Source organism: Amphiprion ocellaris, chromosome 20 (assembly GCF_022539595.1).
Source record: "Amphiprion ocellaris isolate individual 3 ecotype Okinawa chromosome 20, ASM2253959v1, whole genome shotgun sequence".
NCBI classification, from domain to species: domain Eukaryota; kingdom Metazoa; phylum Chordata; class Actinopteri; family Pomacentridae; genus Amphiprion; species Amphiprion ocellaris.
Window position 1 is genome coordinate 10874789 of NC_072785.1, and position 16988 is coordinate 10891776.

The 16988-nt window shown below is 41.1% G+C and overlaps 1 protein-coding gene across 2 annotated transcripts in view; it reads right to left on the minus strand.

The window, feature by feature from the left end:
• The window catches only part of dph6 (diphthamine biosynthesis 6), a 59084-nt gene extending 42595 nt beyond the window's left edge, over positions 1 to 16489 (minus strand). Inside the window, exons 1-3 of one of the 2 annotated variants that reach the window (XM_035951465.2) lie at positions 16332 to 16489; positions 15854 to 15945; positions 12814 to 12998 (exon numbers count right to left, since the gene is read on the minus strand). In XM_035951465.2, the coding sequence (XP_035807358.2) occupies positions 12814 to 12998; positions 15854 to 15945; positions 16332 to 16354 (300 nt within the window). In that variant the 5' untranslated portion in view covers positions 16355 to 16489. The remainder of the gene's footprint in view (positions 1 to 12813; positions 12999 to 15853; positions 15946 to 16331) is intronic. The other variant, XM_023277390.3, reaches the window with a different exon arrangement.
• Between the last annotated feature and the right edge of the window lie 499 nt (positions 16490 to 16988).

Below are 16988 nucleotides of genomic sequence, written 5' to 3' on the forward strand. Positions count from 1 at the left end.
CATATCATATTCATATTTCAGAAACAGTGAGACAACTGTGCACTCGAGAGATACTGACACAGCCTTGAGATGCATTCAATCTTCTTGCACGAAAACAGGCTTGATCTGGAGTGACACACACAAACAAACACACACGTGCGAGCAAAGAGCCGCATGACGACGCACACGCATGCACAGACATAAATGCACAACATCCCCCCTCCCCTTCACTCACACACACCTGCAGATTCATTAGAACATTACATGGGCTGTAATTAGAATGAGAGGCAAGTATAGAAGCAGTGGAGGGATGCACAAGTCTCCAGTAAATTACCTTGTAGCCATTATCAATTTCCCTGGCTACTGGTCCTTAAGATAACCCCCCACCCCTCCTTTTCCCCGTGGTCCCTTCCTGCAATTTTTCTCTGCCTGATAAACATGCTGATTAAAGCGAACAGCGTGTAAACCTTTGATACTTTCCTAAATGAAATCCATGCCCTGCCTGGGGCCTGATGCTGAGCTGAAATGCACTGTGCCTCACACACGCAAACACACACAGCTCCACATAGGCGTGCCAGCTAATCAGATAAAGGATGTGCTCCGTGCATGTGTGTGTATGTGGGTGTGTGTGTGTTTGTGGTATTCGCGGCGCAGCTGAGGATGTGAGGTATAAAGCTGAAGCTAAACACACACAGACAAACGCGCAGCCAGAATTTAACTCTTTGACCTAAAGTTAAACACCAAGAGATCTTAAGGAGGGATTCAGTACTCAAGTTTTAATATCTCTCCAATGTGTCCAACACTGGAATGTACATTATAGTCAATTCCACTGCCCAGTGACAGTAATTAAGTCAGACTGATAACATTTCAGCCCGGCACAGCACGAAGGGGGCTGCAGGCAGTGTCATGTAATTCTAGGTAAGCCTTAAGGCCAGCACTCTATTCTACTACAATGATAACCTTTTCCCTAAATGCAACTGTCACTCCCTAAAGAGGCAAATTAGGAGGTAAAGAGCGGGATAAGGGGAGACAGAGAGAAAGATATACAAATGGGAGTGTTAAAGGAGTGCGCTACATCAGCACCAATTTGGTCCGTTGCCTTTAAACTTAGCAAGACCTGACAGAATATCAGAGCATCAGAGCAAAAACAAGCAACAGATTCGTCTTGCATTTCTGTCTCTCTGTCTCCCTCTATCTCTTTTTCCTCTGGAGGCAGACCGTTGTAGATGCTTGGACCTCTCAGGTTCGACTCTGCCTCGACTAATTAAGTGACTTTCATTTTTACTGGCTCTTATTACATCACATCACGCAGCCTCATACCCAGGCATGCTCACCACTAATGATAACACAGACAAATTTCTCAAACATCACCTTGTTTTTCAGTGGAATCTCCAGCTATTAGACCATTTGGCAACAGCTTTGGGAAATGATTATTTTCGGATGTAGTTATGTTTTTGTCGCTATTATGGCTATCACCAGGAGACAGGCAGGAATGAGGGGGCAGCTAATGCCGCTCTGGATGTGATTTTACAAATTCTAGCCATACTTTCTCATCCTCTGTGGGAGAAGGTGGGATAAATTATTGTGAAGAAGGGGGATATGTAAGTATAAATCTAAACTGATGGATATTATGGGAATTGTTCTATGTGTATTCATGATGCCATAAAAAATACAAACTTTGACTTTATGGTAGCTGAAAAATTTATCAAAATGGTTTATAGTGGAAATATTTGACAAAGCGACTAGGTAGCTCATGAAGCACAGTATAATAATAAATAATAATAAAATCTTTATGAGAGCTATCTGGCTAAACGATGTTTTGACTGCATTAGAGGTGGGATCTGGGTAACATAAAGATAAATCAAGGCAGAGGTCATCAGGAGGCTTGTGACCCACAAACCACTTTTCTTTCTTCATGACTGTTGGCACCAGATCTGAAGGAAGAGCTCCTTCCCTGTTCTGATTCCGTGTCACTTTTCTTTTTTCAACATTTAATGACCCTAGTTCATTAAAGGAAGCCTCACCTGATCCAGGACCCGAGGCCCTGCATTAACTCATGCCCAGAGCGGGACTAATTCCGGCATGGCGATGTGCAACAGTGCAACCCCCTAGCAGCTCCGTCAGAGGCAGACTAAACAAAGGCCTGGCCTGGCTTCCCCTGTCCTCTCCGGCAGGCAGAAAAGCTATTAATGAGGATCTATGGCCCAGAGCAATGGAAGTCCTTAGTCCCCCCCAGTCATGTCCATCAGGGTACTTAGCCCCGTGCAGTCATTAACTTCTGTTACTAATTGTCAAATTCATTAAACTAATCCTTCCTCCACATCCGGATGTCTCCCGTGGAAATGGATGGAGAGGGCTGAGTTATTAAGATGTCAGCTGTGGAGAAGATTAAGGCCAGCAGACATGCTCCACAAAGAAACGATACGGCCATTAAACTCTATATCAAGGTAGTGTGCGTGATATACTTTGTAATTATATATACATTCATCTTAGTAAGGGAGTAAAAGACTGGTTCAAATGTATTCACAGTCACAGACATGCCTTCAGTCAAGATATGTATCTGCCCCAAAGATACATACACGAAAATCATAAAGGAAACGAATTCAACTTGAGAACGCAGCTATTTTTTTCTGCTCTCTGCTTTAAAAGGTACTTACCCATGCCACATATTCAGTCAGGGTAATATTCAACCGTCAAAGCCATTAACAGCAACCAAGGCAATTAGAAAGCCATAAAATATTAAAAATTCAATATTCATATTCATAGGGAATACATCAGAACCCTCATTAACTCTCTCTCAATGGCTGTCACAATGAGGTCTTAATTATACACCCTAACAATACAAAGCTCCATTTTGCAAAATGGTGGGTTTCCAAAATGCCCATTTCATTCTGTTCTGACAACTCGGAGTTCAGAGTTGGCAGATCTTAACTATTAGTGACACAAGCCTACAAATTTCCATTTCAAAATCCTCTTTTTGTCAAGTCCACAGTTGTTGACATTCACACTGTATTATACTGCTGCCTCCTGTATGTAGAGTGCTTGTCTGTGCTAGCAGGGAGGTAGGGAAGAGGACAAGATGGGGAAATTAATTAAAGTGCTTTGAATGACAGTTTGCTCAAGGGCACTGGGGCACCATCACGTACTCTCCATCGTTGCAATCACACTGTCACATCGTCACCGCGTCTGACCCCACAGCCTCCGATCCCGGCCCCCTTCTCTTCAGCATTCCTTCACCTCCTCTTCATCCGTCTTCTCCTGGATCCATCAAGTAAGTGACTGGATGCGACACGGTTTTAATGTTCTCTGCATTAGATCAGCTCCTGGCTTGTTGTAATGTAATGGGATTGTTCTCCCCTGTTCGGCTACATGGTAAGAACATGGGGAGGGGGGTTGGACCTTGTTGTAGCAGCTGAAGTAGATGTGGTACAGGGGCTGGGGCCTGCTGGGGTCAAGCGATTGTGTTTAATGTAATGCGGACATAGTCCCGGGGCGTGTTGGGTTGTCCTGACAGCTCAGACATGCCAAACTGACAGGAAGCTTAGTATGAGCTTAGTAGGAGGAGACACTGCTTATTTGTTGTAAATCAGCTTTCTCATTATCATTCTGTTATACTCCAAGGTGACTCCTGGAGTTGGTAAAGGATTGACAGGACATGCAGAGGTGTTCACATGGTAAAGAATATCGTTTGGACCAGGTGTAATGGTACAGCCAATATTTGCAAAGTTATATTCTGCATATTTGGAATATACTGACACTGAAGCACTACGCACTATGTCTGATCCATCAAAACAAAGCAACAAATGGACATACAGGCTTAGCGAATATCTTTGTAAAATAAACACGGGTGAAAATCTTGCTTTAAAAGGCTTTCAGAAACATTCCCTTTAGTAAATTGGTGGTGCTGTGTGTTTGAAGCAGCTGTTGAAAGACGAGTTCTTCCTTTGTGCTTGTGGCTGGGCTGAAGAGATGAGTCAACGCGTGTCAGTCCTCAACCGTGCAGAGTGGTGCAATAAGAAAAACAAAGTTCTCACAAAGCCAGCTGCTCATAAACCTAAATGCCCCGACCGGTTCCTGAGACGATGCAGGTCAGAGTTGCAAGAAGGGGAGAGAGGAAGCAGACTCAGGGAGAGTATTATCCTTCACTGAGGCCACTCTGCAGGGTGACCAGTCAACAGAGGATATGACATGAGACATTGTCTCTTCAACGAGTGAGTGAAGGACGCTTATCAAGCGGCAGAAATGTGACAAGTGACGGGTCAGTATGCAATGATTAGAGCGAGCAGAAAAATGAAAAAGAAGCTGCTGGTTTCTTTCACGGATGTACTAATGCAGCTTTTCACAGCTGAGCTTGTGTTTTGTACAGTTTCCTAGCCTGAAGTTTACACACACACATACACGCACACACATACACACACGCAACCACACACACACACACACACGCACACACACACTCTTTAGTGTTGCATAGTGATTCATTTACAATGACAGAGCTGTTTTCAGCAATAGAGCCTGAGCATAAATATGCCGTGAAGCACAGCTGGAAAATGTAGAAATTCATCAGGGTTAAAAAGTAGAGAGATTAACGTTTCACGAGTTTCCTCTCAGATATATATGGTTACGTAAACACAGGCCCAGCCAGTCGTCAGGCAGGGAGGGAGAGGGCCTTCGCCAAAGCAAGCACAAAGGCCAGTTTCAGCAGGCCAAGGACAAGGAGGCTTTCCATATCAACACACATGGAAAACTAAATGTAGGGAAGAAGCGGTGAGACATACGGTTGTTTACCGATGTGCTGTATGTCCATGAATACTTGCAATTCAAACACAAATGTTCAGTTATTCCTGGGTTGTAAAAAATGCAATATTATAATGTTTTTTCTGCATTAATCAAATGGTCATATTATGCCTTAGCTTTCAGTATATCAACCGTTTTGGGATTTTTGAGATGGCAAGAAAAGTCATTTCCTCCGAACATTCAAGGTCTTGCCTTTCACCATTAAAAGCATAAGATGTTCCTACAAGTAAGCATCAGCAATAGTTTACTGTAGGGCATAAAACACAGTCATAACCCCACCTCTGTCATAGAAACATTCCCACTTGGCTGAGGTAAGAGTGTTTGAGCATCTGAGACAGGAAGTTGCTTCCAGAAAGCAAAAGGGACAGAATCAAAGAGCAAGCCTCATGCCACAGAGAGGTAAACTATGTCGGTTGCTTTTTATGGTCGAGAACAAGCACCTAGTCCACGGGGTGTATGCTAACACATATTGATGTCCATGTATATGCGCAGTGGCTCGTGCACACACACACTCTAAAATGTAAATGTTTTTCTGGTGAGGTCAGGTTCCAGGCTCTTGGCATCGTGGCTCTCCTGTCCTCCATCCTCCAAAGCTCCAGCAGACATCATGGACCCCCCCTCACTCCCCGGGGAGAGACTGGAGGAAAATATAGCAGTGATGCTGGTTTAACCCACTCTCCAGACTCCAGACAGTGTTTTTCTATGGCTGGTTATGACTTTAGCGGCGGGAGGTGATGGGGCCCGCCACAAATATTTCTTGAGGGGAAGGGTTCACAAAATAACACATAAAAGCCCCTCTTAATTTTTGAGTACATGAATGGCAGGGAGTTGAAAGACTTAACACTTTTCCTTAGCTGTCTGTTCTGAGGCAAACACTTTCGGGCCTGACTAGCTGTTCATACTGGTTAGTTTAAAAAGGCTTTATTACAAGTCCAATCTCCTACATTATTCATGTCTTTTTTTTTTTTAAACGGCTCGATTATATTTCACATTTTTGATGGCTTAAGAGTGAAAACAACTGGGCAATGTGTTAACCTACAGCCATGTAAATCTGACATTATATTTTCAGAAAATCTGAAATGTGAAGAGATAAAAACTAAAGATGCAACAACACATCTCTGATGATGAAAGAAGACATCCAAAGGCACTTTATAAAATTTTGACAGGCCACACACAATGACAAAAAGGAGGAAAAGGCCTAATTTATTTAACCAGGGACAGATTTCTCTTCATTTTTAATGTGAAAAATCGAACAAAGAAGAAAAATTACAGCAATAAACTTTTCATAATGTTGTATTTACTTCAGTGCATAACAGAACATATTAGCCAATAGTTCAAATGCAAATAACCTTTAGAAACATCTACAATTCCTCCGACATCAAAATAAAACCAGCAAATAAGACTGTAAAGACACACGTTCCTCATTGGAACAATGTTCAACCAAGCAGTGTAGTGGTTCATGCCCTTGGCGAGGCGAGATAAGGCTATCAGCTTCCATCATCGCTAAACAAGATTGAGCAAAGTACATTAAGCAGAAAAATACAAACAAATTACAAAGGCTTGAGGCTCGACTCTTTATCTAATGTTTGCGGGGACTGCTAGCGTCAGTTGGTGGGAAATGGGCCTGCATCTAATAGATCCTGTCCCACCACTTCCACACGGCCGGTGAACAATACACAGTGCCATTATCTCAGCGCTAATGCTATCCTTCCTCATGTGCAAAACAAGCCTGCAATCTCAGCCGCACTGCCACTGTGTCGACCAACATAAATACAAGCATCTCAGACCAAAGGAAAAAGATAACAATGGCTATCACACAGAGGCGCAACACAGAGAGACAGCTGATTGAAGGAATCTATACTTGCTCGTGCTGTAATATATCCCTAAATAAGGCCCTGCGAAGTTTGTTGAAATGTACTAAAACAAACTTTCCGCAAAGTGATTATCCATTGGCACTAGATTCCTTGTAAGCTACTTCCAATAACACCATTTAAAAGTCTCTCTGCACTACAAACCAGCTACAACAAGCTTGCATTAGCTTAGTTATTGATCTGATCTCCTAATCCCTCGCTGTGACCCCAGAGGTCATGATTTATGTATTAAGCAGCTTTTTAAAGAAATCCATTTTCCTGTTGAGCCCCCAATGTACGTCTAATGCGGCACCATGCCGGTAATCAGAGAAGGGCTGCGTGTTTGATTTTGACCCCTCCTTTTATAGTTCACACCCCTCCTCAACATCTTGTCTCACAACACCTCAGCCTCCTAATCAATACTACAGAGCTCCTGGTTCAACTAGAGATTCCTCCGCCTGCCTGCCAGCCAGCCTGCCCTCCTCCTTCTCCTCTGTGTTCCTTTCTTTCTCCTCTCCCTCGGTCTTTCTCCCCTCTTTCCTCGCAGCAGGATGCACCTCCATCAGGGCACTAGCAACCAAACAGTGCCAGGCTTCTGAAGGGTCCGGATGAAAGTTCGACGACAATACAATGGAGACAAAGATACCAGTAGAAGAAAGTGGAAAGAGGGAAAAGAGGGAGAGGGAAGAATGAAAAAGAATGTCTGGACTTGTGGACAGACTGCCTCTGTGATCTCAGAGGGCCCCACTCTTGTCTCCTGATGTCGATAATAGAGCAACGATAGTGGCTGAGGATGATGGGGGGAGTGTGCCTGTAATAAAGGTCAAAAAAACAGGGAATGGGGAAAGAGTGTGTGCGAATTTAGGAGAAGGATTATCTCACTAAACACAAAGTGTTTTAAGACACACTAGTGGAAGGGAATGTTTCATCTAAAAAGGTCAAAGGTCTCAGTGCGCCTCTTCAGGACTTTTCCCAGACATAAGAAAAAAATTGAGGAGAAGTTGGGTGTTAACTGACCTGGCATATCCAAAAAATAAAAGAACTTTGAAAAAAAAAGTGTTTTCTAAAAAGTCGAATGCATTACAGGATGGGAGATTAGATTTGAAACTAACATTTCCATCGTTCGCAATGCTGGGTCTCAGGATGACAGAGATGTTACAGCGCTGCTAATTAGAGCTGGCAGAATAGAACATGTGCATAGATATCATCTATTGTTCCTCATCACTCTAATGAGCTTAAATGTCTTTGTCTTTATTCATCAGCTCAAAGGTTGTGGAGTTGCTACGATAGAGTCATTTTCTCTTTATATATTATCCATTAGTAAATCATGTGATTGAAGCTATGGCTGCATCTTTCCCGAACTCCCAACCATATAGGTTGTGCTACTTTCACAAATATCTTAGTGTTGTAAAATATACGTGTCTCATGAAAAAAACAAAAAACAAATAACAACTACTACTTCATAACATATACTTTCGTGCAGCATCTGTTTAGTGTGCAGTTGAGTTTGACAGAGAGAAAAAGATGAGAGCACTCCTGTCTGCCCTAGAGTGTTGAAAGAAGGCAAACTGGGGGGAAAAAAAGAGAGGCAGAGGTGTGCAAGGAGAACAGAGATAGACCTGTTATCATGTAACAGAGGCCCAGTTTGACCTGACCTTGAACACACGAGCGTGCACGCATGCACGCACACACACACTAGCAGGGTCACAGGGGCATAAAGAGCCACTGTGTCAGGTCACAGAGCACAGAGAGAAGGATAAAGGACTTGAGGGATGTGATATGACTAATATGAGGGGTTTTGCAGGCCTTCGGGGGGACTGGCGTTACAGCCAAGGGTGACTGACACTGTTGATCTGTATCACACATCACAGCAAATCACAACAGAGGAAAGCAGACCAACCACACAAGGAAGTATGGACACACAACCTACAAAATCCAATTTCAAAAATCCACACAAACATGGATAGTTATTCATACAGAAAGAGAGAGTATTTAAAATTACAACCCTAAATGAAAATGTTATCTTTTATGTATAATGTTCATATTAGTTTTGAAGCCTGACAGACACAAAGATGCCATCTATGAAAATATACCCTTAAGCTTTAGATATCCACCAAAACTGATGTTTCTCCCCCTTTAAAGAGCAGGTTCAAAGATCAGCACCTAGCAGGATGGGACCAGGTACGGTGTGGCTTGCATGTCTATCAGGTTACACACTTCAAAGAAACAGTGCCATATACACAGCCAGTGATGAGAGCAAAGGGGCCAAGGACAGGGCCACATTGTCATTCTGCCATTATCACTACTGCCAGGGAATGGATAGCTCATTTTTTTCTATTATAATTGGGCTTTTTTCCTCTATCAACAATGGTTCTGAAGAATATGATCTCTTCCTTTGAATCTTTTGAATGGCTCCAAACATTCTCAGAGGCCAAAGCGTGTAGAGTATGTTTGGTTTGTCAGCTAATGGGAATGATCCATAGATGGCACTGTTGGCTCATGCTACAAGTCTATTGCCAACATTGCAAAGGAGGAGGAGGGAGGAATATCCACTTAAAACTCATCAACTCTGGATCTGAGAAAAAAAAAAATCTTTCATCTATGCTCAAGTGTCATTTGCCAAATATAATCTTGTAACTTCTAATTAATTCAAACTGCTAGAAAGAATCTTTCAAAATATCACACTTCCCAAACAGAACACATTTTTTTCATGCTAAAACTGTTCTTTCCCAGCAACGGTGATTTAACAGCTCATTATCAAAAGAAGTGTTTTTTTTTCACTCTTTCTCCCCCTCCCTCTATCATTTCCTTCACTAATCAACAACATTTGAAACTTTATAGTGGTAAAAACATGCTGTGTTTTTAAAATATTTTTTAGACAGAAAATAGTAAACTAGAAATATGTACTCAACTGGACTGAACGTAACCATAATGTATGGCTTTTTAAAGGATACTTGACATAGTGTGACAGAATCCTGTTTGTTTCAAAATACAGAGAATTAAATAATTTACACAAGTTTAGTACCTCACATAATGGAGAATAAACTGTGCAAGTCAGTCAACCTATCGATTAATGAGAATGCCAAAAAAGCATCATTAGAGAGCAGCAACTTGAAATTTGAGATAAAAAGTTGTGTTCGTATGGTTGCCGTCACTCAGTGAGCCAAAGAGGAAGCCTGTTGTTTACGGTGCAGGTCTGCTGATGATGGTAAGAGGGGTAAACGGGGAGACGACTGGAGGTCTGCTAGCCGGCGAGGCCCCCCATGGGAGTCCAACTGCCCTGATCTATGGCCTGTCTGACTGGTGAGGTCAGACCAGAGAAGCCCTGGAAATGGGAAATTAGCAGCCCTTTGCAATTAGAGCCCTGACCACAGGCAGAGATGGTATATTGCATCACATACCACAGAGATGTCTAATATTTGACCGTGAACACTCATGAGAGGCCAAAAACCAGAAATTAGACGGCGTGAATGTGTCTGTGCTCACAAGACAACAAAAAATCAAGAGCTCTTTCATGTAGCTGCATGTGTAAAGCTGCCGATTTACACAGAAGATGGCAAAGAAAGTCAGGCAGAGGGCGCGAAATGCCCTGAGGCTGGCTGACTGGCCGTTGCCACTGAGGAGGTGTGTGGACATGCATGGGCCCTGGAGCAGTCCTAAGCTCCAGATAAACACGTCTCCACACAGACCTACAGGAGGAACCATGCATACCCCCCACTCCACCCCTCTCATTTACACCAAACCAAGCCAACTCCCATCTCAACAACAAACTCCTATCCACAATCCCATAAGAAGCGCTTAAATTTTGATGCTGCCAGTTAAAATAAGAGTTAGAGCAGGGGTGCACAGGGGATAAAGTGTTACACAGGATCAATCCCACACTCTGTTTGCACTGACAGCAGGGAGAGCTTTTGCTGCTGTTGAAATGTGTGTCCAGGTAGCTTTCACATGGCTGCAGGCGGTCAGGTAGGCAGGCAGCGCCAGCAGTGTGTTAAACACACACGCAGTTATCTCAAACCTGTCAGTCAGCCACCCTGTACCACACTGGACCACCGAGGTCTCATACATAATTTGGCATCAAATGAATATTTTCTCAGTGTCCTGGCAAAAGTGGTATTTGATGAAATATTAATTTGGTGATTAATTTTTGCATCTGATCTTCTGTCAAGTGAGATGAAAAAAAGAATAGAATTTTTCCTGTGAAGCCATTGTTCAAGGGCACCTCTCTCAAACTTTCCACATAAAACTTTGATTAACTGATACAACAGGCACAGTATTTTCCAGAGTAGGATAAAAAGAAAAGTTACTCCACTTTGAAAGTGAAATTAAGACATACTAAATAAGACAGGCTAAAAGCACTAACACAGCTTTCTAATCGCCCCGGTAGACTGGGTGCACTGCAAGTACAATCTGTTTGAGACAGCATGATAGGCTACCAAGTGACTCTGAATCTGAACAGAATGACTTGTAGAAGTGTCAATTGTGTGACATAAAGTGCACTTAGAAAGTATTCAGATCGTTTCACTTTTTCACATTTTGCTAAGCTGTCATATTTTGTTATGTTTGTTACATTGACTTCAGCATTGAAGACGCCACAAGCTTGGATTTCAGGATTTTCTGCCATTCTTCTCAGCAGATCATCTCAAATTCTGTCAAATTGGACAGGGATCAACAGCAAACAGTCATTTTCAGGTTTTTCTAGATATGTTTGATTGGGCCACTGAAAGACATTCAGAGTTGTCCAAAAGCCTCTCCAGTGTCGTCCTAACTGTGTGCTTTGGGTCACTGTCCTGTGTGCAGTCCTGAGCATGAAGGAAATCTCTGCATTTTGCTCCGACAGCTTTACCTCAAAAGCTGACAAGTCTACCTGTCCATCCCACAAGAAAATTCCCCCATAGCATAATGCTGCCACCACCATGCTGAATTGGTATTGGGAAAGGTGATGAACAATGCCTTGCTTCCACCAGACATGACATTTAAAAATGCGGCCAGATTGTTTAATGTTGGTTTCATGAAGCTGTAGAATTTTATTTTTCAGCCTGGTGGTTTTTTTGCAAATTCAAAGTGGGCTTTCAGGTGTCTGTTGTGGAAAGGTAGGCTTTTATCTGGTCATTCAGATCGGTGAATTGGCAGAGATGGCTGTCGTGGAAGTTTCTTTCATCCTCACACAAGATCGTTGGAGCTCACCCAGAGTGACCAACAGGTTCTTCATCACCTCTTCAACTAAGGGCCTTCTCCTCCAATGCTTACTTGTGTCGGCTCTAGGAAGAGTCCTGGTTATTCCAAGCTTCTCATATTTAAGAATTACGGAGGCCACTGTGCTCTTGGGATTTTTCAGTGCAGCAGATTTTGTTCGGTAGCTCTCCCCAGATCTATGCCTCAGTGTAATCCTCAACTTCGTGGCTTGGTTTCTGCTTTAATGTGTACCATCTGTTGTGAAACCTTATACAGAAAGGTGCGTCTTTCCAAATCATCTCTAATCAATTGACAAAATGGACACCAGTCAAGGAGGGAAAAAAACTCAAAGATGATCAAGAAAAATGGGAGGCAATGGCAAACTTGAAATAAATTTCAAGTGCCACAGCAAGGGGTCTGAATAGTTATGTCTATGGGATATTTCTTTTGTTTCTTCTGTAATAAATTTGCAAACATTTCTAGTGCTCTGTTCATCATTTAGTATTGATTGCAGATTGATGAGAGAGAAAAAAATACACAATTTTTGCATTAGGCTGCAACATGACACGATGTGAAAAGTGTGAAGTGGTTTGAACACTTTCTAAATGCAACTGTATGTCATAAACCTTAGCCAAGATGAGAAGTTCAATATACTGGTGATTGGAGAGCTTGTTCATTAATGTGTACATTTGTGCAAATGTATGTTGGAAGACAGCTGTATGTGAGTGTTTATGGGCATATATTAAATATGTCTGCTGTATTTCTTCACATGAAAATACAAATGGCCTAACCAAATTCATGTAAAATATACGGCAACAGTTAAAGTGAAATGTGAAACAATGTTACAGATACCTGCAGTGGTGCAGGACCCTATAGATTTTAATTATTTACTAAGTATTAGTGATAAAACTAGATAAACAGGATATTGTGAGTGTCTGGAAAATAAAAGGCCCTGGGGTCCTTAAGTATTGAGGCTTATTGGCCAGAGAAAAAGTCTTATTAAAGAGAGGCCTACTTTGACAAGGTGCAGCAGCTGATACAGATCCTCCACCTCGTCCCCTTCTGTCTCACTGTAGTTTCTGCTGGTGTCAAGGCTGGAACCCTGGATGGTGCGTCTGTACAGAGGCAACTCCATGGCGTCAGCATACAGCTCTATAGCCTGGTGGCCAACCGTCTGGTACATGTAGCTGTCCAACTCATCTGTGGCATGAAGGAATGAAGCATGTTACAGTCTGAGTCCGATGACAACTCATTAAACGTGTGTCTGACAAAGGAATGTTGAGTTCAGTTAACTGTGCAGGTCATGATGTTGCAGTCCTCTGTGAAATTATCAAGATTGATCAAAAATTTACTGGCTCATTTCAGGTAAGGGCAACAAGTAACAATTTTTCAATTAAAATAATCGGCCAATTCCGCTTTATTGTGAATCATTTAATTGTATTTTCAAGATATGAAAGAAAGCCCAACAAGGTCCTCAAGGATAAATGTTATAAAAAATAAAAAATACTTTTCCATAAACCTGTTACTGTGAAAACAGCAATGATAGAAGCTTAAAAAGTGGTCGCATTTGTAAACCATTTTTTTGTCTCGTGTTTTACAGGTTTCATCATTTTTGCAGTGGTAACCTAAACCGGTGGCCTTGTGACTGAAAAGTCACTATTTCAATCCCCAGATGGACAAAGTAAATGTGAATGGGTAAAGCATAAGAGCAGCATTAGCTCCCTTCTCATTAACACCACTTAGATGCACTTGACAAAGGCCCATAAAAAGTTACTGCTAGGGTGGAGCTGCTCAACAGCCGGTATAGATCCACTGGGTCAGGACTGTAGAGGGCAGTTTCAAGGCATGAATGTTTTTAACTGCATAAGCGTGAACTAGGGACGAATAATATACCTGTAGCCGAGAAGCAAAACACTTAAATTATTATTGTTAATGTTCCAGCAATGTTGTTTCAGCCAATATTTGTGTCTGATAATGCAGAATATACTGCAGACTAGAAATGCCATTCACAACCCTTCTCAGCGTCTCTGAGTGAAGATGTTTGCTTCTCTCTTCCAGTCTGCTCTCTGTTTCTGTCTGTTGACATGAAAGTAGGGCTAGACAGCAAGTTGTATCATACTCAAATCAATTTCCGGTCATCCTTGTAAATTCAAGATAACCTGCCAGTACAAGAGACAGATATCAGAGCAGTTTATCAAAACACCATAAGACCAAGCAGAACAATAGCCTGCAGAATTAAAGCGTCTTTAACTACTCCCCTCACAGTCAACCCACTACATCCACACCTGTATGTTGTACACTGATAAAAGAAGCAAATTCTTACTTGAATTTCCCTCTGGATTAATAAAGTATCTATCTATCTATCTATCTATCTATCTATCTATCTATCTATCTATCTATCTATCTATCTATCTATCTATCTATCTATCTATCTATCTATCTATCTATCAAACAAGCTACAAATTCATTCTAATTAACTGTTGAGCCTATTAGTGAAGCAGCTTAAACTTTGTTGAATTTTAACAGAGTAACAATTTAACATAGGACAGAGAGGATGAGTTTATTCTAAAAGACATCTACTTTTCTAAACACTGACCTTCAAGAGGTTTAGGTAACCAAGAAGGTTACTTTGAACAAGTTTGCAATTAATACTAGGAATGCTGAAGCTCTCTAAACACTGCTGCTGTGTTAGAAAAATAAACATAATCAAATTAGACATGTATTTTATTTTTTACATTGTCGCATTTGTAAGATGAGTACAGTGCTATAGGCTATTCTAATTGCGCACATCATGTGCCAACAAACTCAGTTTTAAGGTTTTAGTTGGTTTTATTTTTATGTTAATCAGTTATTCATGATCAGTTACTAATATGTTCACTCATTTGCAGAAAAACAAAATGCTGATGTAATTTTGAGTTAGAGAAGACCACTGCTTTCAGCTCACCACATGTGAGAGTGTTACATAAATATCAAAGAAAACTGATCTGTATTAAATACTCCAGGTTAATTTAGGAGAATGCCTCTTCATCTCTAGGAATCCTTTTGATTTTGGAAAGTGGGACGCAACATTTCTAATAAAGTACGGAAAAAATTACCATGGTTAAACCTATAGTATTTTGTATAACTGACTAATGGATAAAACGTTTTGTTTTCACTATCATAGTATTAGAAAGTTTTACTCTTGTTCCTCCCTTTGAGAGCTGCTGGACACATTTTGCCCTTCTCCCTAATGCAGTAGGTTCATTTTTAGCAACATTTGTTTTGTTTTATGCACATGGCAGACATGGAAATTTTGTATCAGTAATCTTTATGAGAGGTATTTTCAAATTGGTGCATCTCTAGTCTCACATAGCCGGACCATTCTCTAGGCTGACACAGCACTGTGTAGACCGATCTGACAGCTCCTCACTGTCATTCTGCTACAGATTAAGAACAGTTCAGGCATGTTTGTATTTCTTTAAATAAATTATAATCACCTTGGGCGGGACTAAGACAAGGATGATGTGACGGTGTTCACTCAAAAGGTAGGGCTGCACGGGAGGTGGTTGTTGTTTGTGCTGTTTTGTGAAGTAAAGGGGATTTTGAAAAGGTAGATGGTGGATTGGAAGGAGAAAGTTGTGTGACATGCGCAGCCAGTGTTGGGCTTATCTACATCCAGTGAGTCAGACTAGTGCAGCTCTAGTGTTAGCAAAGTATTCCTGCAAAACAGAACATGGCTCAAAGCAAAAAAATCCTTGTAGTGTTTAATAGGTGAAACTATTGTTAAAAAATGATGAAAGAACTTTAATCATGAATTTACTATTAACATTTTTTTAACTTTTATGTAGAAATTAAGAAAAAGGTACAAAATGCTTTCATTTTTGCATATTCCATGTGTAAAAATAAACCCCCAGCTGAAAAAAGCATGTATCTGTCTGCACAGCAAACTACATACAGTTCATACTTAGAGTTCTGCAGTTATTTATGTATGCAAAGTTCACTTCTTAGTTTCTTAGTCCGCAGAAGTGCAGCTGGCTGGCCCACATAGATCATATCTAACCCCCTCTTCTCCTCACCTGTGTGAGCAGGGCGCAGGTTGGCCAGAGCTACGATCCGGTGGCCAGCAGCAACACACTGCATCATGTTGTAGCAGCTGTCTTTGCCCCCACTGGAACACAGCATGAGAAATGGACACACAGGTAAGGCTGTGCTTGAATCATCAAAATGCAAACGTTCGGCATATATTAACATGGGCGTACGGTTAGTAATCTGGGAATTGGGTGCAGCAAAATTAATATCCAGAGATGAAAAGCATGTAGCTGTAGCAGATGATGTGTTATTTATAGTCTTTACTCTTATTTACTACAGTAAGTTAGCTATTGTATGCTATTCTTGTGTTGGTTTTCAACGCCTCTATATTCAATAACTTAAACATTTCATTAGTAGTATGTTATGGTTTTGAAAATACAACATCCTCTTCCACATATTCCACTGCTGCCACCAAAACATCGGCGACAGAGCGATGAGGTGGTTAAATCAAAAAAATGCGGTTACCTTATTAAAGCAACCACCTTCATCTTCTTGTATTTTGTTTAGGAGTCTACTGGCACCAATAATATTGGCTGCAACGGTCCAGAAAGTGATTGCTGCGCTTAGCAACCGGTGAATGTACACAGAAACATGTGAGAGCTTAACTTCCGCGTTGTTGAAGGACCCTCTTTATACATCGAGGTGCCCTTAAGAATGCCTGATAGAAAATCAGTCTCGCCGCTCTCTCTTTTCTTCCTTAATGTCACGTTTAAGTTTTGACAAACACTCATAAAAACAGTATTAGTAAGCATTAGTAGCACGTTGATAAATTATTCAGAAGTTTCAAATAAAAAAGACAATATATGGTCCATAGACACTATATAGCATATGATATAATGAAAGACAGGACAGTTTGAAAGTCATTATTTGAAAAACATACCAAATCAAAATAAGTAAATAATTAATAGTAATTATAAAACTAATTATAAATAGGTAAAATATAGATTAGAGATATAAATGCAAATGTGTCTTTCATATAAACTCACCACAAGCAAAGATCCATGCAAGACCAGACCAGTGTGTTTATACACATGCATTTATCACAAATGAAACCCCTGTCACATTATAAATTTGAAGCAAATGCTTTGTAGGCTTTTAATGGCATATCAGCAGTCAAAAGCA